A 21,463-nucleotide genomic window follows, 5' to 3' on the forward strand; every position below is an offset into this window, starting at 1 on the left:
ATCACCATTCACCAAGCAAATAAAGAGTTTTGCGAATGCTTCGGTTGTCGTTTAAGTTTTTCCGAGTTTGTTAACTTAATATAAAAAGTATTTATTAATTCAATATAATGGACGATTTACTTGACGAACCCAACGTTGATAGCAATCTTTTCGACGAGGCTATTGAAGTTGGAGGAGATGCAGCCACAGCACCAAACGGTATTTAACTGCTGCAGACTGTGTAAACTGTATAGTGCCCCGACTGCCACGTTTTTGCCTGCACTCGATACCTTTTAGGCTCTAAAGATTTTTGGTCGATAATTATAGCATATGTACTACAAAACGCGGCACTGGTTTAGAATCCTTTTACATCGGACAATATTTGGGTTAGGGTAGATTTGGGTTTGGGTAGGACAAGAAACTTTTTTCAATACTAATACTTGACACACCCTAACCCAAATATTGTGTGTTAATTCAATTATTGTTTCATTACTTTGATATAGGATTCTAGAACAGCACCCCAAATGTCACACTACGCTCAAGTACGGCAGTAGCGAAGCTTTTAGGCAAGTGTTGTCCAAATAAAAAACAATACATGTTACTGCCTTACCGGGTGGCAATGCAATACAATATATACTACCAAAGTGGCAATGCAATACAATATATAGTGCCATAGCTTGGCACTGGTCTATAATCCTACAGCATTTTCTCCGGGGGGTTATATGCTAACTTGGCTTTATTGTTAAATATAAACTACTATTTATATCATTAATGTGCGACTTTTTTGTGTAGATGAAGCTACAGAAGTCTTGGCAGAATTAGATGACATCAACACTGCCTCCACCAAGAAGCGTAAAACAATTAACAGGGGACCCAAATTAGATACAAGAAGGTGAAGGGTATAAATATTCATTATCTTTATATAATAATTTTTATTTCAACTGCCTGTATTACTAAAGTTATTAGCTTTCAACTAGCTGTTGTGCTAAAAGGCATTTTTCGATGAATATTATATAAATACTTCTAAAATGTCTCAAGGTAGAGTTTACTTGTTACTACTCGGGTATTAAATTCTTTTGTTATAAGTTTTTACAGAGCACATAGTTTTGCAATAGTGTTTTCAAAATATGGGTTTTATTTCTATAAATTTTACCATTTTAGCGTTGGTAGTGTAGAGATACAGAGCGTAGTCTAGAGACGATATTGCCTCATGTAACTAGGGAAGGACGGATGGCTATATAGGTCTCACCTGTTCCTTCTTTATCTATCTGACTCCAAATAAGCAGTGCTATAAAACAGGGCTGGGGAGCCGCAGCTGAAGCCCGGAGCCCGGGGCTATGCATTTGGAGCCAGAGCCGGAGCCATTGTTATTATTTTTGTGGAGCCAGAGCCATTTTTTATTATTTTTGTGGAACTGGAGCTGGAGCCGGAGCCATTTTTATTATTTTTGTGGAGCTGGAGCCGGAGCCCTTTTTATTATTTTTGTGGAGCTGGAGCCATTTTTCAATTTGTGGTGCTAAAGCTAAGAAATTATATTTTGTTCCATCTCCGACAGTAGTTAGCCCAAAGCAATTTTTAAAACTTGCCATTGAATGAGTGACTGGTGGCACTGGAGCTGGAGCCGGAGTCATTGGGTGTGTGTTTGATGGCTCCGGAGCTGGAGCCGGAGTCATTGGGTGTGTGTTTGATGGCTCCGGAGCTGGAGCCGGAGCCAAAGGATATAAGTTTTATTACTCCGGAGCTGGAGCCGAGGCCAAATGATTGAGTTTTATGACTCCGGAGCTCGAGCCGGAGCCATTTAATAATTGCCTGGTGGCTCCGGAGCTGGAGATAATGCTATTTTACGGTGGCTCCCCAGCCCCGCTATAAAACGCCTGTCCTCATAAGTTTCAAACTCTGTACAGAGTAACTTCACTCAGTTCATATTGCTCATTGAGTCTATTGACAGTTAAATCTCAAGACACATGATAACGTAACACGGTAATTCGAACAGCTAGTTGATACCTGAAGAAATTCAAATGACATCAATTGTGAATAGCAAAAAGCACTTGCTTTTCGTTTTGGGCAAACATCAGTTTGAGCCTGTTAATGTCAGTAAATGATTATTTTTTGTTTATGTTTTAATACTACTGTTACCTTTTTCCTTTTAAACATTGCTTTAATATTTTATCTAAAGTAGTTATCTGTTGAAGGTCGTTACTGCCTTCTACTATGTTTTTTAATATTTTATTATAATAGTTGATTTTTAGGTTACTTGGATCCAGAGGTATACCAGCTATAGAATCTCATTTTGAAGGCATAAAGTTGCAAGGAAAAGGACATGAGGTGGGTTGACTTTTGTTTTGTTAGGTTACATAATTGACAAAAAACTGTTGCTGGCCAGGCTTTGCAAAGTATTTTAGAATAAAGACTGCATAAATGAATACAATACCAAAGCCGACTACATGATAATCCACATTATATGTATATCTTGTGTTACGGATCTCATGTAATAAAATAACACCAAGAAAAAAAGGTTGAAGAAGCCTCATGGAAAGATAACAGTCTATATTCATTTTTGGTATTTTTTCCATAGGGAACCGCCAACCGCCAATTATTTTAAATATTGCTGGTGCACCACAGGTTAAATAATGTGCAAGAATTCTTACCCATAATAAAGTAGGGAATTTTGTTTTTTACTTATAAAGTGAGTACCAGTCCACACATTAGAGCAGTTATAGTACAATAATAAAGGCAAAATCACCTTGTAAAGTTTAAAGGGTTATCGTGTTCCACTTCATAAATTGTTGTGCCTTCATAATATTAAACACCTAAACAGCATTCAACATCATTTGTTGTGCAGAATACCAAATGGTTTTACTGAAGTATGTTTAAATTCCAGCATAACATGTCAACCTATAATTTTCTGCTTAGCTGAAATATTTCAATCAAAAAGGTATGCACATTTGGTTTCAATAAGTCCTGACTCCTGACACAACCCTGTAAGTTTCACATAAAACAACATCTCATTGAATCTTGTCTGGCCAAAACATGCCAGCCAGTTTCTGTTAGATGGAATATATTTACATCCAGATGTTTTATACTTTTAAAAGGTTGAAGATTTGAATGTTATAATGTCAAAGCTTGAGCATTGGGCTCATCGACTTTACCCAAAGCTAATGTTTGATGATTGTCTGGAAAAACTTGAAACGCTTGGGCGTAAAAAGGAGATCCAGGTAAGCTCCAATAAAACTATTATAAGATAATATGTAAATACCAAATCAACTAAACTTGAATGCTAAAGAATAAAAAAGTGTTGTTAACATCTTATGATATAATAATGAGTGTCATTATGTTTTTATGATACTTGTTTAAAAAGGGCATATAAAAATTATTTTTTATGATTAAACGATTAGGTGTGCCTGAAGAAACTACGAATGGGTATGCCATTAATGGATGAAAATATGCAAACCACCATTATAACTACAGGTAACCAACTAAACAATTATTTTAAACATAAATTGCGTTTATTTGTTTTGCCGTTAAAAAGTTTGTAACATTATAAAAAAACTGGAATATTTTATGATTTGGACCTGAATAATTAAAAAAAATCATAGAATTTTTATTTAGTCCAATACGCCCTATTCTTTAAATTGTGTTTCAACGCAATATGCATTTAATACTCTTAATAACATAGTTTGACCTCTTCCACAAATAAAGTGGCTTGTTTTTAACTCGAGTTGTGCGCAGATGGTCCGGCGTTACCAAATGATGATTCCGACATTGAGCATTTAGAAGAGGAAGTGAACATTTTTCCAGACCCTGTTGCTACAGAAATGCCTGCGGACGTTAATCATTTATAAAAAGAATCCTTGATGAGAGGCTGCTTGAAAACTGGTGTGCTGCCATTACTTTATTTGCTACCTTGTAAAATGCAATGTTAATGTCTTAGTCTGTCTTAAAGGTTGACCAGAAGTCTCCGCAAGGAGTTCACCTTGATGAGAAAGAGTCCGACAAGTGGATACTCGGACGAGGTCGTCGAATGTGCAGTCGTTTTTCTCAAACATGTTGTTCCGTTTTATGTTATCTTTCTTTCTAAACGAGCCGCCACAAAGTTACAGCTAAACGTGACGCCATAAAGCGGTGACCTAACAATACCACAGAGTTCACTTAAAGTTTGAGATTGTAGAAGCGCTACTTTTAATACAAATGCTACCTTACAAGGGTGTTTAATTGTTTATTAATTCGCCACAAAGCGTAGCGCCTTTAAATCGAAAGCTTTGATTTTCGATGTGACGCACGACGCCCTGATGCTGAATCGACTTTGTAAAAATCGTGTACGGCATACTCGAAGAATAAATCAGCGCAAAACATATTTTACATTTACCAAGTTGAAATAGGAAACAAAATACACCATTGGTCACATTTCCCAAAATTGCTTCATGGTCCACGCACCCCAGTTGGGTGATTTAAGTTGTCCGCCAAGAAAAAGGGTATAGAACCCCTCCTGCAAAAATATGATTTGCGTTTCTTTATGTATTTTTCTAAATTCCAGTTCATTAAGGCATTTTAGCCCGAATGCGTCGTGCGTCGTGCGTTGCAGTCCTGTCCTAAACGATAAGTTTATTTGCGCGAATCCATATTACATCGTCGAGTCGCTTTGTATAAAAAATTGCATCTCGGAACCTAAAACTTTAATTAAATTCTTAAGATTAATTCGTAATGGCTTCACGTTTTAGGTAACTTTGTGACGCCATTTTATGACGTAAACCTGTGACGTCATCTCTTATTTTCGAAAATTCGTGGATCTTTAGTTATATGCTGCATTGTATTTTTCTTGAAAAAAATAAATTCTAAAAATCCTATTAGTTTAGATAAAACTTGTTTCTATTTTCTTTGTTTCAACAGGCAAAGAGGTTTAATTTAAAAAATGCGAACGCAGTAAAACTAACCAAAAGCCTACGTACACACTCATTGAGCACACAGGCGTGGAAAATTTTCGGGTCGTATTTGCAAATATTGTCGCCCGACATGCAACAATTAAGAATAATAGAAGTGTATATTTAAAAAAAGAACAGCATTGACCTACCCTTTATTAAATAAACAAACTCTCTCGTTGTTCCATTAAGAATATTTGGCATATAGGTCAACATTTAACAAACCTTTTTTGTAAATCGTCGGCGAATTTAATTATTATTATTATTTATCAATTTTTATTATTATTATTTTATCATAATTATTATTATTATTTATCAATTATAAATTATTAATAATCGTATTTTAGCTTAGCTTAATGTCGATGACCGAAACGAATCACCCCTCAGGCCCTAAGTAAAACTGTCAAATTTACGCGCACAACGACCGTGTTGGGAATGGGCGCACACGACTTTCCTCGTTATTCACAGTGACTATCGTCGATAAAACAGTTGTGGCCCAAAATCAGGCAGATAAAATGTGTTTTAGGGTTCTGATAAGTTCAACAACTAAAGGCGACCTAACCTTTAAGGGAAGGGGGTCTTATTAATTGAAAACATTTAAACTTTGTTGCACTGTGTTGGGGCAAAACAGACACCTCAAAAGGTAGTTCGTTATTACCAGCGTCACTTAAACCGGGGTTCGGCAAACTTTTTTGGCACTGCGGACCGGTTTAAAACTAAAATTTTGTCTCGGGCCGGCCTTAAAAACAACAAATGTTTGGGAAAGGAAATGTATTACAACTTTCATTGCGAACTTTGTGCTTGTTTTGCCGCTAAGAGATGCTCCCATCTAGGAATTATTGAATTTATTGAAACTCGCGGGCGGCATCGGACCAGCCAAACAATTTAACTTAACCCAGCCGACGGCTCGTTTCAATAAAACTTTTAGGCCTTAACGTTTTTTCTTAAATTACACTTGTATACCATTATTAAAAATTCCTCTATTCTTACCAGCTTGTCAAAATAAGGATATCTAACGCATTCTTTCAAAAGAAGTCACACTTTTATATAACATAATTATAATAATGTATGATTCCATTTCTGACCAGGCCCTACACGACACTTCAACTAGTTAGCCTACGTAATATAAAAACGAAAAATAATTAATGGAATATGAAAAAGTACGAACCACAGACCGACACCTGAAAAGTATAGGATAGACATACGTACAAGGCTTGCCAGAATTGCTTTTTTGACAACAAAAATCACTTTTTTTTAAGAGTCTAAAACTAATTAATACACGTTTTTTCGAAACCTTTCCTGCCTAAATCTCAAAATGATAAATTATTTCATTATGGGACATAGTTTATAAACAATGTTTGCATGAAGTTCTATTGCACTTTAAGGTGAGCACGCTTAAATTAAAACACATGATATACTTTAGCCTAGAGGTGGGCAAACCGGTAATTAAAAAAAAATAATAATAAAATTGCCTAAATAGTTTAATTACATTCATTACAGCCCAGCCGGCTTGGCGGCTTCGCGGTCAAGTAAAACAATTTTCACTTTCTCGCCCGCAGTGTCGTAGCTGCCGTACGATACAGGTGCGCACCAGGCTTTAGATTGCTAAACAGACTATTATGTCACAATGGAAATTTCTAAGTTCGGTCTGTCGCATTACAAGTGTCATCTTAGATTAGCAGCTAGTTGTTTAGCAAGTTGTTAATTTATGAGTGATGTTCTTAGTTTAAAACTGTTTTGTGCGTGTGCTGTGTGGATTCGTTCACTATATGTGTGGTTAGGTAAAACTCACCCATAATGAGCTGCTCAAAACAAAATAAAAGCGAAAAGTTAAAGATGAATGTCGTGCATTCAACAAAGAGTGGACAGAATAGTATTTCTTTACTGATGTTGGTGGTAAAGCAATATGTTTGATTTGTCATAAAAGCGTGGCTGTATTTAAAGATTACAATATGAAACGTTATTTTGAAACCAAACTTCCTAATTTTGTCACAATTTTTCAAATCATGAGTTGCAAAATGAAGAAAGTGAATAAAAAAATGTTTGGACAACAGCAAATGATGTTTACCAAAAGTTCGTCTTTATAAAGGCACGTTTTATATAAGCCAATAAAATTGCAAAACACATCAAGCTCTTTGCAGAAACGGAATTACTAAAGATTGTATGGTTAATGCTGTCAGGGTTGTGTGTCCTGAAGTTAAGTCGAAAATAGAAGCATGTCTCGGTGAACAATTGTTCGTCGCATAGACTCGATTGCGGTAAATGTTAAGAACAGCTATCAACAGCAATTACTGATTTTCAGTGGTTTTACAATTTTAGATTTTATACTTGGCTTATATTATAATCTCAATTATACTCTGGTGCGGCCCTCGAACAAATTCAGATTCTGAATGCGGCTCTTGAGCCAAAAAGTTTGCCCACCCCTGCTTTACAACATTTTTCGATATGTTGTAGTATACTAGAAATCGGCAAAATGGATGTTGTGAACGTGCTATGTAACTTATGGCCACAACACACTAGTTGTTTTAAACCTCACGAGAGATTCCTCGCGGACCGGCGTTTGCCGACCACTGACTTAAAACCTTATTTGGATAACAACTAAAATCTCGCTTTGTGGTATGGTACATAAATACAGAAAACAGATTAGGAATGTCGTTTTATTCTACCACAAGTTACAACGAACGATATTCATAGCTAACACTTATGCCCTCATGAAATCATAGATTAAAAGAATTTATTTATTAGATTTATTGATGAAATACGATTTCGAACATTAGGATTGGGCATTGCAGATACATTAAGATTCTTGGTAAGCATAGGTCAATGCACAAGCTCAAAGAAATCGTAGAAAACAAATAAAAACAAAAGAGCATTTACACTTAAAACACAGTCCTTGATAAAAACGGTTCGGTGTTTTGTACATTTATTATTCCTCTTTCTGCCACATTTGTAGATCGAAAACGGAAAACCATGAAGGTTTTTGTTATACGCATCGGCGATATCATAACTTTAGATCAGCTGCTTGTTCCGCGAGTTGCGAAACCAAATCCGCTTTGGTTTCTGGGATCTTCAAGAAAATAATAAGTTAGTGATATGCAGTTGAACGCACAATAGAAATATAAGAGAAATGATTTTACCTGTGCAATTTTCATAAGGCGAGTGCTTGAATATTTTGATTTTACGGCCTGTTGGTAAGTGTTAGATTCGGCGGACTTTAAATTCTTTGCAAGGTGTGTAACGACTGGCTCTAGATCGCTCTTTGAGTATCTGCTGTAATGCTCCAGAGTTGGAGACTGAAATTGAAATAAATAAATGGTTTTAAAAGCATGGGGGACAAGATAAAATAGACAAGTTGAAAAACACGTTTACCCATTCTGCATCTTCAAGCAGTTTGATGGACAAGCACAGGGCACCAGCAGCCAACTGAGAGGGTGGAAGGTGGCACATGTCATAGTCAACCAATGAAAGTTCCATGACATACTTAGCAAGCGTATGCTGACTGGCATCAACCTAGCAAAATTATTTTTTTTTAACCATATTCACAAAGAAATTTAAGTCTTTATATTCCCTACCTGTCCAGCCTTTGAATTCCTGCGAAGAAAATGCAGGGGAAGGGGCCGCCCCAAGCTGAAGTCCAGGGTTTTCAGCATTAGGATCTCCATACTAAGGATTTGTGACTGGGTGAAAGCCTTGTCAGTGATGTAAACAAAGTCGCTAATCTGCACGAAATAAGCGAATTGATTTTTAGTAATAAGTTACGCTGGAAAATTTTATAAATTCACCTACCTCGGGGGCATACATTTCCTCATATTTTGAAGCTAGAAGCATAGCAGTAACCCCAGCAAGTTGAAGCTTGGCTCGTGGCACTTGGTGAACCTGTTTAAAAAACATCTGGTTAATCATTGACGTTTCCCCTTATTTTAAAGATGACTTCCGTAAATTTTAGTTTAAAGCTAATGAGCGTTTAAATTGATTTTCTATACCTGAAGAAATCTGTCGAGAATTGCAATAGTCAAGTAGAGAGTTTCTTGTAGGAGGTTGAATCTGTGGTGAACTTGAATCAACCAGTCAACCAGAATGCTTCGCATGCGGCTTTTAAGAGACGTTTCTTTTAAGTAGTGGCGACGCACTGGATATTCAGATTCCAAATATAGCATGTATTGATAAATGTCATTTACAAATTCTGAGCAGAGTTGGGGATTTTCAGAGTCGTTCTCATCTATGTTTTCAACAGTCGGGTTCAGGCCAAGATTGAACACATTTTCTTTTGCTGGTGTTCCAATGAGCATTGGTGTTGGGGATTTTGGTGCAACTTTGGCCTTCAAAAGGGCACTTGGCTCTGGGTGCTTTTGTTGAGCAGCATTTCTTGTGCTTAAGGCTGTTGGCTTGGTAAGGGTGGTCTTTCTGATGTTAGTTTTGACTGGAACGTTTGATGGTTTGGTTGCCAAGGGCTTTCTTAAGTTAGTGGCAGCTTTCTGACGCTGAAGGCCACTTTTGTCAGCTTTACTTGCCTGAAAAACAAATAATATATTTTTAATGTCACAAAGAACTCACTCCCAAAATAAAAAAAACTCTCAAAATAAAACAGATTGGATCACAAAATTGCTAAACTGCCAAAACATCTGCTCCATGCATGGACACTCAATTCACCTTAATAATAAATCCTCATGTAAATTACTTCTAAATACGAGATTTGATATCCCTTTATTTTTGGTTGGTTAGATTAGATATCAGTGTTTAACACCCCAAAAACTAGCAAATTTCTAATAGGTGGTTGGTTTAAGAAAAATATATATTATGTAGCCAGAATTCCCACCAAAAAATATTGACTGAAATAAGTAACTCTACACAAATTTATCTCTTAGCTCTAGAAAATGTGTTGGTAAACCTAGCTACATTGCTGGAAAGTATGGCTGGCAGATCTCGACGAGTTCTCGCGGGTGCACGGCCGAAAAAATCCGTGTGACCGGGTGCAACAAAGGGCAAAAAAGTGCACCTCGGGTGCACTTTATGATTTTAGGATGCATTCTGTATTGCATACATTGCACTGTAAACGTATTCCGCACAAGCGTTTTACATATTTCGGGTGCAGTTCAATTTTTTTCTGGGTGCACTTCTAAAAGGTTGAAAAAATCTCAGGCCATACTTTTCACAGTGGCCAAGCTATATTTAATTACCACAATTTTCTTGTTGTCACTTATGTCTCCCAAAGCAGAGCGGGTAGTTGGTATAGCAGATCTCTTCTTGATGATGGCGCCTTGTTTAGAATCGGCACCCTTAAGATAGTAATCGAGTTAGAGCAGAGACAAAAATTTAAAACAAATAGAACTTAGATATCAACTTGCCTGTGTGGTTGGACGAGCAGTAATAGTGGCCATCTTTAAAGGTTTGAATTAAAATGTTAAGAGCTTTCTTCTTTTAAGTAAATGAGACGGGTGCAGGTAAAACTTTTAAAAAGTTAAAACTTCAACAGCTTTTGGAGTCGGTTGCATTAAATTCTTGTTCGCACAAGCCGACAACTATAAAACTGCGTCTAAACAAAAAAATACCTTATGAATAGTTTGTTCTACTGCCCTGCTTAACAATGCTTCAAATGCACAACATAGTAAACAATACAGCTCACAGTTTATACAAAACAAAAGCGAAGAAATCGCAATGGCTTTCTTTGCATTTTGTACCTCGCGAAAAAAACGCTGCTTTCATCTGATTGGCTGTACGATGCTTTGGCCGTTTTCTTATTGGCCGAGAGGTGTTCCATTTAAAGACGTCACACAAACACGGAGTCATTCAAGCTTGACAGGTGACGTAAAAATTGACTTGGAATTTCGTTTGAGTGAAATTAATTGCTGCCTTGCGGCTACTGAGTGGTAAACTGCCACTAAACTTGGCAAATAAAATTAAAGGGATTTAATTTTTACCGGGTAGCAAAATCGATATTCCGAGTTAACTTCGTTTGTTACTCACGTAGCTACTGCAAAACTTATTACGATTTATGAACAGCCAAAATCCTGTACACATTTAAGACATGTTGAATATTAACCACATGTAACGACATTATTAATGTACTATGGTCGTACATTTTGATGTCATTGCCAAGTACGGTACGCGTGTAGCGTATCCTTATTTGATAAACCTACGTAATTTCGAAATACTAAACATAGGCTAATATACTTAAACAAACAGTATACTGGCAGTTTAGGACCACCCTGCACTAGATTGTCCTACTATAAATTACAAAAGTCAATGAGATAGAAAATGTCTTGACGTTTTTTTGAATTTTTACCCTGCCCCAAACTTTATTTTTGCCTATTTCTACCATAGGCCTTATATTTAGGCTTACCATACGTCCCAGTTTAGCCGGGACAGTCCCGGTTTTAAGGCCTTGTCCCGGTGTCCCTCCCGGTTAACCAATTTGTCCCGGATTTATATCTTGTTTTTCAATTTGAGATTTACAAGAAAAAAATAAAATATCTAAAAACTCTTGAGTTAGCCATTTAGCAATTTTTTCTCAAAACTTGTATACTTTTTACTTTTTATTTTTGGTTGATTAGGCTGTCAAGCAAACTTTATAGCTATTTTCCAACGGGTGTTAAGTAATACTTTTTCTGGGGGTGAGGTTGCTGGGGCAAGTTCCTTTTTTGTGTGTGGCGAGTAAAAACATTTAAATGGATATTATCCGGCGGGTGCTGAGAGATATCTTTCTAAAGAAGGTAAGCGAGCGCCGTCACAAACCGGTCACCGTTTCACGTATGACGCAGTTTGGTGCCGGTATTATTTGCTTGAATATTACGCAAGTCTAAACAATTGCTGTTACAACTTAAAGTTTAACGTTTGTTAGTAATTCTGGATCGATAAATGTCGCGGGTTTTCAGCATTACAAATAAAATTGAAGTCATAACATAGGGGAAGGTGGGGCAAAACGGACCCCCGGGGCAAAATGGACCCACCGCTTTTCTCGTTAACTATCCAGCGTCAGTATTTCTTTACTAAACATTGACTATCGACGAAAAAACGTTTGTCGACAAAAATCAGGCTGATTCGGTTTTCGACAAACCATGGAGGGAAGAAAATGTGTTTGGGAGATGTTGATATAAGGATGGTACAGTAATATTATGTGCTTGCTACTGAAGGTCAAGTGAAGGTCGAGTTACTTTTTGCTAAATAATTTGTAGATAAGGGTCTGTCTATTAATGCCAGACAGTTGGACTTTTTAAGTTAAGAGATTTTAAAGAAATCGGGTTTTCATGCGATACATAGTGTTGGGGCAAAACGGACCCCCATAATATGGCAGTCCGGTATTCCTAGTGTACCTGACCCTAAAACTTTTCTGTTATTAGTTTTTTTATTATATTTTTAGTAAGGCATTTTAAAACAGGAATAAAATTATTTAAAATCATTATTTTATGTTGAGATTAATTTTGCAGGAAGGCCAAACGATCTGAAATTTGAACAAGATAAGTCATAGAAAAGGACAATTGATAATAATTGTAAAAAACTATTATATTGATGCAAGTACGCTTCTTAGGTACGGTATAGTCCTATTTTGGTTTTCTTGTATGCTTTGTCGTATTTTGTAAGATATTTTTACCTTATAAGGCGCCTTGCATATTATTACTTGAATTATGACGTCACGTTGTGACGCAACTTGTGAAAATATCTCTGAAAATTTTGGTGCGCTCCTAAAACAAAAGTCCTTAAACCAGCATTTTCACACAACAAGGCAATTTAATTACCTTTAATTGGTTGGGTCCGTTTTGCCCCGTCCAAATATCGGCAAAAAAAGTTAAATTTATTCAGAAGGTATTATTCTTTCAGTTTTTTTTTTTTTGGCATAGGAGTAACTTACGATACGACCTTTCGGTTGCTACCCCACTGATCAAAAAACATGTTATAAACCTCGGAAAATAAGATTTATCCCTTAAGGGGTCCGTTTTGCCCCGCCTTCCCCTACTGATTGCCTTAATAGAAATAAGTTTTAATGTTTCCAACTTAAGACTTATATGTTCAGAAACTTCTTGATGTCTGTTACCGCGCAAAATTTAGGTAGAGTTCGCAAAATTTCGCATTTAATACGGCGGTTTTGATGGTAACCAATTTTCAGTTTCAAACGAGATTTTACTTACGTTGGACGCAATATGGTACAGGGATTAGGCCTACTTATTTGCTGAACATCACGCAATGCGAACAATGGCTGCTATACAACTTAAGGTTTTACGTTAGTGAGTGGTTCACTATCGACATATGTCACTGGTTTTCGTTACGTAAAAGATGTTTGACGTGCTTAGCCGTTGGGTATTTACTTTTTAGTCGTTTCATTTTAAATATGCACACATTACTTTTCAATTTTAAACAAAATGTAAAATTTTAGTTTGCGAAGACGAACAATTAGATTAGTGTTTCTCAACCTTTTTACGCGGCGACCCAAATATTAAGTGTAAGTATATGACGCCCAAGGTTTGGCGACCCAATTGTTTTTTTCTTGTAAGCAAACTAAAAAATAGCTTCTTGCAAGCGAACAAACACTAGGCATTAGCATGAAGAATTTCGAATTTTAATACCTATTCAATATTTTGTATTGTTTCCATAATTTTCCTAATTGAGAAGTCTTGCTCAGAAACAATCTCATTTTATTCACAATACAGAACATTATTTCGGTTACAATTTATATTACTTAGACAAACCCCCCTTAAAAATAGGGCCCTGAAACATACCCCCTAACAAAATATAAAGCAACCGCAACCCAGTTAAATTAATTATTTATATTACATTCTTTTGTATTAGGTCTACATTAAGTTTATTTGCAGTTTTTATTATGCGTCCCGGATTTACGTTTCTAAACAATGGCAAGCCTACTTATATTCAAAAAATTTCAGAGCATCGCGCGAACTTCTATCCGTTTTTCCAATGTTTGTGTCCAAAACTAGTCCGCCGAAAGGCATTATCCATACTTTGTCATGCTGCCCCGTGTGACTATTAAACTCTACAACAGCGTTTCTTAACCGGTGCGCCATGGAAGACTGCTAGGTGCGCCGCGAGCAAAAGGAAAAAACATGTCGAAATAAGTCCAAACTTAATCGGATTAAGAGTTTAATGGACAAAATAAAGTTTTTAGTCTCAAAGGCTGGAAGTCTTCTAAAAATATGCAACTATAAAAGCCATGTAATAAAAAAATGTAGGCAATTTAAGAGAAATTTGGGTACACCTTAAAAATTTCGCGCTCGCATTGCTCGTAAGGTGCGCCGCCACGTTTTCATACGTCTCTAGGTGCGCCCCCAAGTAAAAAAGGTTAAGAAACACTGCTCTACAAAATGCAATTTCTGTTAAATTATAAATTGTCCCGCTATTTTCAGAAGTATACAAATATCATTAATGTGCCTAACGCGTCATGTTTTCAATTAAACTTTTAGCCAATTTAAAATATATTCTTTTAAATATAGTAGGTTAATTTGGTAAAATAGATGGGATGATTACGTATGCAAATTGGTATTGTGACTATAGGGCTGTGGAGATCCAATTAAGGTGGATTTTTAGCATTTCACTTTTTTTAGTCGGTTGTTAAATTCGATACGTAGGCCAATGTTTCCAATAAGGTTATATATCCTACTATGTTTTGCAACGAAAATACAAACATTATAAACAACGTAAAGTATTAAACTTAGGCGACAATAAACAACCGAATGTACGACCAGATATAGTCCTATTTTCATCTTTGACCAAGTTAAACATACAGAAAAATCCCCAAATCCGACATGGTCGTGTTTTGCGAGTACGATTTTATTTGCATATGACATACAATTAAAATATTACACATGTCTTTAGAGGTATAGTATTGTAAAAGGGTATAGTATTGTAAGGAGGTATAGTATTGCGCACGTAATTATGTAAAAAATAAATAATTTAAAAAAAAAATTTTACTCCTTTATTGAACGCAACTGCACAAAAGACATTTTCGTTAAAGGCATCGATTGGTTAATTTAGCGAAACACTGTCAAGAGCAAATACAACAAATCACATAATCTTACAAAGAAACATACATAATTGCAAAATAGGGTTTCAGCATGATACATTAAAAATATTTCATCATATCGTAAAAAGTGTTTTATATTTAAAAAAAAAAGTAATTGATGCCGCAAAAAATATTTTAACTTTAAGTGCACCGTAACTTTGATTTTTAACAGGTATGTTCATTAAAATGTCACTTGATCAATAAATACAAATAGGCAGAGAAGCTTCATACCCTGAGTTCAAAACAGTTTAAAACAAAAAAAAACATGATTATTGTTGCACAGTCGGTCTGAATGTTTCGAAGTTTATATAAAGATCAGAGTAAAAAACAAGATTTGATTTTATTAGGTCAGTTTTTAAAGACAGTTTTTTAACACCTATTCTTTACACTGCAACGTCGTTAAGCACTAAGCTTCTGTCAATTAAAGTTTATCAGCGAATCGTTTAAAATTTCTAGGCTTCTTGGTAGATCCCCTACACACGTTTTCAAGCAATTGCAAGGTTTGCAGTGACAATCTCGAAAACGCGGCCCGGATCAAGCGTCCCCTGCACTTCAACGACTTGCGTGTTGTTGCGACGCACAAGATCACGGTAATGCAAATACATGGGCCAGACATGCAGCTCAAACAAGCCCTCGTCGTCCGGGGGTTCGTAAACGCGTTTACTGGGAAATCGGAGCAAGAAAGAACAAATAAAACAGAATAAATCGTTTATATAACTAATTTCGGTTAGACATATCTGTGGGTTTACATAGGCGCCGAACTTTTCCAGGGCTTTGTTTTCTAACCAGTGCGAAATTGCTGATTAATTACAAAATGTGAGCCTAGATAACAGCGTTTGCGCTGATACATAACAAACCATTTCGCCTTTTATAACTTTCTTATAGCGCCTTTAGGCAAAACAATTAATTAACGTATAATTAAAAAAACATAGTTTGGGGGTTATATGGCCTCATGCCTATATAGTAATTTAGGAAAGTATTAAACACTTTAGGTAAACTAAATCTGTGCTACACGAATTAATTTGGCAAATTTATTGATAACATGTTTAAATTCCAGGCGTTTCGACGCCCTGACAGAAATTCAGGGTGTCTAAAAACGCTCTGCACACTCTCGTTTGGCGCCTATGTGGTTATTTCTCTCAATAATAAACAAAACTAATGAACGAAAAAATGTTTTGTGTTTATTTACAAAACAAATTCGGTAGGCAACTTTTCCGCTAAGCTACATAGCCTCCACAATTTTTTTCCCAGTGCTGTATTTGTGGTAAATAGTGTTTTTTTAAAGTAACCTCTCGGTCATCAAGAAAGCAATAATAACCAGCATTGTTGGTCCAAATAAGTTGGTTTATTATCAGTTTCATTAAAATCTCTGTCTCACCTTCTTCTGATTTTCGCCTCTTCAAAGGGGAGAGTGAAAAAGAATCTCTTGTGGAAAAGGTCATTTAATTCACTAAAATAATAAAAAATATCTTAGAATGATTAAAAAAAATAGATAAAATTTAGAACTAATTTTTTAGATTAGTGCTAACTTGATATAAACAGAAACCTAAACCATGGATTCTATACATTATGTTTAATTTAACCCTTTGGAAGTTATACTAATCTACAGTAAAATAGGCCTTATCAATAATTTTGGTTGGCATACAAAATTTTAAAGTGCATTAACTTAATTTTAACAAAATAATTGTTAATTGGTCAAACTTTGGATAGGTGTAAAAGGTAGTCAAGCGGGTCCATCAAGTCAACAATAAACTAAAACAACACACATTTTACATTTTAGCCAACAACGAAACACTATAGTACACATGCCTGCTTCGTTTTTAATTAAACCTAATTACCAACCTTTTGCAAAATAACAATATTCCTTCTACAATAAGCACTGATTTCTCTTTAAGAGATTCAAGTTTATTAACTTCTTTCTTCACATCTTGAATCAATTCCTGCATGTTAAATGCGTTTGGTACTGCAATAAACAAACATTTCACTTCAAGTTATCTGTTTTCTTTTAACTAGAGTTTACACACAAATCATTATCATCAACAGTCAGCTAATAAACAACTTATATCTACGGCAAATTAAAAATATACATTTTTCCTGTACTAAAATTGTTATGAAGTTTTTTTTGCATGTGGCATAGTCTTACTTGGTGAGATTTAGTTTTTGTGTAACACAGGATTATTGTTCCAAACACAAAACTGTTTACCGATATCCCTACATTGCTTAGGTTATGTTTTATACTAACCATCCCACATCAAAAGGTTGGTCTTGGGGTCTCGAGCAATATATTGTGCTTCCTAAAACAACACTGTGATTTACTCATGCTGCTAAATAAAAATGTTTTAACAAATGTTAAACCTTGGGTTTTAAAAGCATCTAACTACATGTTTTTTGGAGAGCAATAAAAGTTATTTTAGTTAAAAAATGTTTTGCAAACCAATTTAGGTAAAAATGAGGTTCAAAAAGTAAAAACCAACTAATAGCCACCTTATAGTAATCATCTTGATGAATAACTTGAACATGATATTGATCTTTCAAAATTGAAAGCAGTCGATCAGTAATAGTTGTCTTTCCACCATTGCTCACACTGTGATCATGCAATTTATTATGAGTGGCATCAAAACTCAATTTTGTAAACAATAAAAGCCCATTTAACTTTTAGGAATTCCGTTAGCTAACCCAATTCATTTGGGGAGTTTGAGAAAGCTGTTTGTTTTGTACATTTTTTTTAATAGGGTACTAAATATTTTGGTATGTTCCAGAGAATAATTTTGCCAAAAATTCTGAAGTTGAATTGTGGGAAAGTTTTATTTCGGGAAGGGGGAAACCTAATAAAAATAATATTAAACATAAAAAATCTTAAAGTTAGGGAAAATTTGAGGTTTTGGCTCACCAGTTGTGTGTGTTTTTGAGATGTTGAGGATAGATATAACAAATGTTTCTTTCAAAATGGTTGAAAAATTTATAAATATAATATATTTATTTGGCGGGTTGAAATGGTTTTGTGAGTATGAAAACAGACCTAGGCTGTTCGGCAAAAATAAACACAATTGTAATATATATATAACACCCATACTTTTTTAAGTCATTGGTTAAAAGCCAACTGGTAAACAAATACTTATAAAAGATTTAAAGAAAATATACAACAGTTACGAAATTGGGAGTAAAAATTCACATAATGTTATATTTGCAACTACCTTAAACATAAAAAAGTCAAAAACAAATTTAAAACATCCTGAATTTACTTATTGAGGCAACTTTGACTACAACTTGCTATCAACATGCTGTAAAACTATTCCAAAATACATTAAATTTAGATTGCTTTAAAAAAACAGACAGCGCTGCTGAATATCTTGTTTTTTTATTGTTGTAGGCAGAATTATATTATCATAGTTCTGAGTTGTGACTATACAAATGGTAAAGCATAAAACAGATTACAAAAACTTTACAGTACCTGGCAGTAAATATTTTCTATTAACACAACAACAACATGAACAACTGCACAAAACACATAAAACCAAAACTACGCTAAATATGTTAGTGTACAGTACAATATTTAAAATATGTAAAATCATTTCAAATCAAATACAAAAATCAATTTTTAGAAATAACAGTGCATTTTATAAAATTTGAACTTATATATATGATAAATTTATAGTCATACATCATTGACATCTACAATCAAAAAGTTATGATTGGTTTACATCACTGTGTTATAAAATAAATGTATAAAAGGCAGTTGTTTTAAATAAAACTGACATTTTAAACATTAACAAATGGTCAAGGCAAAAACGGCAGTTGACATATAAAGACAAGCATAGATCATTTTTGTACAAAAAATTAATAATAAAAAACATGGCACAACTTCAGTTTGTTATAAGTTTAATTTGATATGTAAACAAAAGCAGAGCAATCAGCAGAATCAATTAAAGTGTTTTATAAGCCCACTTGCCAACAGAACAAACAAAACATGGACATCCAATTATTTAACCCTACTTAAAGGCTTTAAGAAGGGGCTCTTTTTCCTTGTCAAGCCATGTCATCAATTCTGGAGTAACTTGAGATATTTTGACCAGCATATCAACGTCACATTCTGCTTCATGGGATGAATGTGATGCCTGGTTGGGAAAGCATCTGACAAAAACATTCTTTAACGCACAGGAGAGCTTTTTTGAGTCACCGGTTGCTGCTCTTTTCTGAGCTTGCAAAAACCGAATGCCAGTTAAACTGTCGGCACAGTAAACCTGATGAAAAGTTTCAGACACTGACTCAGTTAAATATGTTCGTAAGATTTTAAAATCGAAGTTTTTACCATTGTGGGCCACCAAACAAACTGGGCCTTCTTGGCGCTGCAGGAATTGTGCAAGAAGCAAACTTGTGTTAGTGTCAAACCTAGTTTTCTTACTTTCTGAGATTGTCAAGTTAGAAAGTTGTGTTAACTGTGCAGCATAAACATTTATTTCAGCTACTGGATCGACAACCAATACAAGCTTGTCTTGAATTCTGGGCACACAGCCGAAAGTAGCTGAACGTATTGCCTCAGCATGATATGCAACTAGACAAATTTCAGTTATTTTAGGGTTGTGTAAACCTGTTGTTTCCAGATCAAAGAACACAAACGTTTCTGTCTTATTGGAATGGGGTGAGCCATTGTCAAACAACACTGTAGGCTTGGGGTTTTTCCGCCAGTGAAAGGTTACTAATGAAAAATTCTTGCAGCAAAGTCTCTTTAAAAATGGTTTTCCAGCATGAATCACCAACTCAATCAAACGCATGTTGTATTCTTCAGGTGAAAGACATGATGGCATTAGCTTATTGACATACCGTTCATAGAGACTAGCCAGAGAATAATATACCATGTCCATCACTGTTGTACCTGTGTTGACTATGGATTGATTCTGAATGTCCAAGTCCGTTGCTTTAAAAGTCCACAGAGCATCTCCACACAATAAGTCACTTTCCATAATGGTGTTTATTGATCTACCAAGTGCCTGAATTTGATACTGCAAGAGTGGAAACTCCAAGCGAAAACCATTGTGAGACAGCAAACAAACTGGTGGAGCCTGGCGCTGCAGAAACTCATAAATCACACTTACAGCATCAGAATCGAAAACTTTTTTACGGCTTTCTCTTATGGCATGGTTGTTAAATTTAAACAGACTCGCCATTTGAGGGCTTGTGAGTGATTCGGGATCAAAACACAAAACTAATTTGTCCATAATTCTTGGTTTCCAGTTATCCTTGTTTAAAGATGCAGATCTTTTTTTTATTTCACCCATGTCAACCGAAATCAAGCTTATTTCAGTTATGACTCCATATTCAATTTGGTTTATGGCAAGTTTCAGAAACACAACGGTATTGACGACACTTTCTGCATCTCTTATCAGCTGGGTCTTGGTTGGGCTTCCGAACAATGCCATGAAGTTATTACTAAATCTTTACTAGAAAATAACTACAACATACCAACAAACAGTCAACAATTTATAGTCATAAACTCATCATAAACATGTAGTTATACATAGCATCACAAAACCTATTTAGTATATTACTTCATTATATAAAAAAAGGTAAACATATGGTAAATTATATGAATTAATTTAAATAGTTATATTATAGCAGTGGGTCTTTAGACTCTTAACCCATGTTAGCTATGCTTACGTATGCTAGGGCTCTTCAGGTGCTAAACAAGTAGCTTTTGTATCTTATACATAGTTTGGAAAAACTATTGCAAGTGTAAAGTAATCTGTGGAGATGTTATGTTCTTTCTTTGCTAGTTCTATTTAAAAAAAATATTGAATCTATTTAACACTGGACGTAATGTGTTTAATAAACATAGGTTAACTTCAGCAAAACATTTTTTTAATCAAGGTAGTGCACAGCCCGACTACATTCCATAATTTGTTGCCACCAAAGATTCCTGCACAAACATTTTTTGCTAAAATCCTATGCTAAAATTATGTGATTTGTTTGAAATTGAAAGGTATTTTACATTGCAACACTGCCATATTTTACACAAAATAATGTCACTACAATCGCAGAACACAACCACAGAAACTGCTGCTAGCCGATACACATTTCAAAAGTACAAATTAGCAATAAACTATTGACATACCCGCTAATGCCAATGACCAGAACCATCACCACATTCACCAGAAAATCAGATGTTAAAACACAAACTATATATCTAAATTGAATTCATACTAATTATTGGTTTTGAATTTTTATTGAATTGTTTTGTATGTTATGAAACGGTGGCGCTGGTCTACAATCCTACCAAAACAAACAATATTTGGGTTACGGTGTGAGTTAGCGACTGGGTTTGGGTAGTTTAAGCAATATTATTAATAATAAATATTTATAATATAACTTGACTCACCCTCACCCAAACACTAACTGACCTAGCCAAATATTGTGCATTGCTCTAATACTTGTTTCAACGCTTCATTGTGGAAAGTAGGGAAATTGCACCCGTAAGTTTGTTTCAACTTTTAAAAGTGCACCCCCAAATATGTAAAACGCTTGTGCGGCATACTCTTGCAGTACAGCATTAAAGTGCACCCGGTCA

General features: G+C 35.2%; 3 protein-coding genes across 6 annotated transcripts; 1 reads left to right on the top strand and 2 right to left on the bottom strand.

Annotated features, from left to right (window-relative positions):
- The first annotated feature begins 49 nt into the window (after positions 1-49).
- On the top strand, positions 50-4,509 carry LOC146167547 (TIMELESS-interacting protein-like). Of its 2 annotated transcripts, none has more exons than XM_083389311.1 (7): positions 50-198; positions 772-871; positions 2,229-2,304; positions 3,072-3,194; positions 3,375-3,447; positions 3,709-3,855; positions 3,911-4,509. In XM_083389311.1, the coding sequence occupies exons 1-6, from the start codon at positions 108-110 to the stop codon at positions 3,819-3,821; spliced, it is 576 nt and encodes a 191-aa protein (XP_083245437.1). In that variant the 5' UTR covers positions 50-107; the 3' UTR covers positions 3,822-3,855; positions 3,911-4,509. The 2 variants fall into 2 exon arrangements, with proteins under 2 accessions (XP_083245437.1, XP_083245436.1); XM_083389310.1 differs by having other exon boundaries at positions 3,923-4,509.
- Positions 4,510-7,552: 3,043 nt separating this feature from the next.
- Positions 7,553-10,448, bottom strand: LOC146167548 (G2/mitotic-specific cyclin-B-like). The gene is made up of 8 exons (XM_083382398.1): positions 10,241-10,448; positions 10,073-10,171; positions 8,879-9,406; positions 8,682-8,771; positions 8,468-8,614; positions 8,265-8,405; positions 8,033-8,188; positions 7,553-7,962 (listed from the first exon to the last, which is right to left on the bottom strand). Exons 1-8 carry the CDS (start codon positions 10,271-10,273, stop codon positions 7,897-7,899), a joined length of 1,260 nt encoding a protein of 419 aa, XP_083238524.1. The 5' UTR covers positions 10,274-10,448; the 3' UTR covers positions 7,553-7,896.
- Positions 10,449-14,743: 4,295 nt separating this feature from the next.
- LOC146167549 (nicotinamide riboside kinase 2-like) lies at positions 14,744-21,073 on the bottom strand. Of its 3 annotated transcripts, XM_083382686.1 has the most exons (6): positions 21,011-21,073; positions 17,386-17,485; positions 17,144-17,195; positions 16,744-16,864; positions 16,280-16,351; positions 14,744-15,564 (listed from the first exon to the last, which is right to left on the bottom strand). In XM_083382686.1, the coding sequence occupies exons 1-6, from the start codon at positions 21,034-21,036 to the stop codon at positions 15,387-15,389; spliced, it is 549 nt and encodes a 182-aa protein (XP_083238812.1). In that variant the 5' UTR covers positions 21,037-21,073; the 3' UTR covers positions 14,744-15,386. The 3 variants fall into 3 exon arrangements, 1 of the variants encoding a protein (XP_083238812.1); XR_014494580.1 differs by lacking the exons at positions 14,744-15,564; positions 16,280-16,351; positions 16,744-16,864; positions 21,011-21,073 and having other exon boundaries at positions 17,146-17,195; positions 17,386-20,345; XR_014494582.1 differs by lacking the exons at positions 14,744-15,564; positions 16,280-16,351; positions 16,744-16,864; positions 17,144-17,195; positions 21,011-21,073 and adding an exon at positions 17,792-20,345 and having other exon boundaries at positions 17,465-17,485.
- Between the last annotated feature and the right edge of the window lie 390 nt (positions 21,074-21,463).

Source organism: Ascidiella aspersa, chromosome 1 (assembly GCF_963924565.1).
Source record: "Ascidiella aspersa chromosome 1, kaAscAspe10.2, whole genome shotgun sequence".
Lineage (NCBI taxonomy): Eukaryota > Metazoa > Chordata > Ascidiacea > Phlebobranchia > Ascidiidae > Ascidiella > Ascidiella aspersa.

Bases quoted from the DNA above. Each gene is read 5' to 3' on its own strand.
- LOC146167547 (XM_083389311.1), top strand. From the start codon at position 108: ATGGACGATTTACTTGACGAACCCAACGTTGATAGCAATCTTTTCGAC. The intron at 872-2,228 runs GTGAAGGGTATA...GTTGATTTTTAG, and splicing joins CCCAAATTAGATACAAGAAG to GTTACTTGGATCCAGAGGTA. The intron at 3,448-3,708 runs GTAACCAACTAA...AGTTGTGCGCAG, and splicing joins AACCACCATTATAACTACAG to ATGGTCCGGCGTTACCAAAT.
- LOC146167548 (XM_083382398.1), bottom strand. From the start codon at position 10,273: ATGGCCACTATTACTGCTCGTCCAACCACACAG. The intron at 8,615-8,681 runs GTAGGTGAATTT...TATTTCGTGCAG, and splicing joins AGGAAATGTATGCCCCCGAG to ATTAGCGACTTTGTTTACAT. The intron at 8,406-8,467 runs GTAGGGAATATA...TAATTTTGCTAG, and splicing joins GGAATTCAAAGGCTGGACAG to GTTGATGCCAGTCAGCATAC.
- LOC146167549 (XM_083382686.1), bottom strand. From the start codon at position 21,036: ATGGTTCTGGTCATTGGCATTAGCGG. The intron at 17,196-17,385 runs GTGGCTATTAGT...GTGTTGTTTTAG, and splicing joins ATCAAGATGATTACTATAAG to GAAGCACAATATATTGCTCG. The intron at 15,565-16,279 runs GTGAGACAGAGA...CCGATTTCCCAG, and splicing joins GAGGCGAAAATCAGAAGAAG to TAAACGCGTTTACGAACCCC.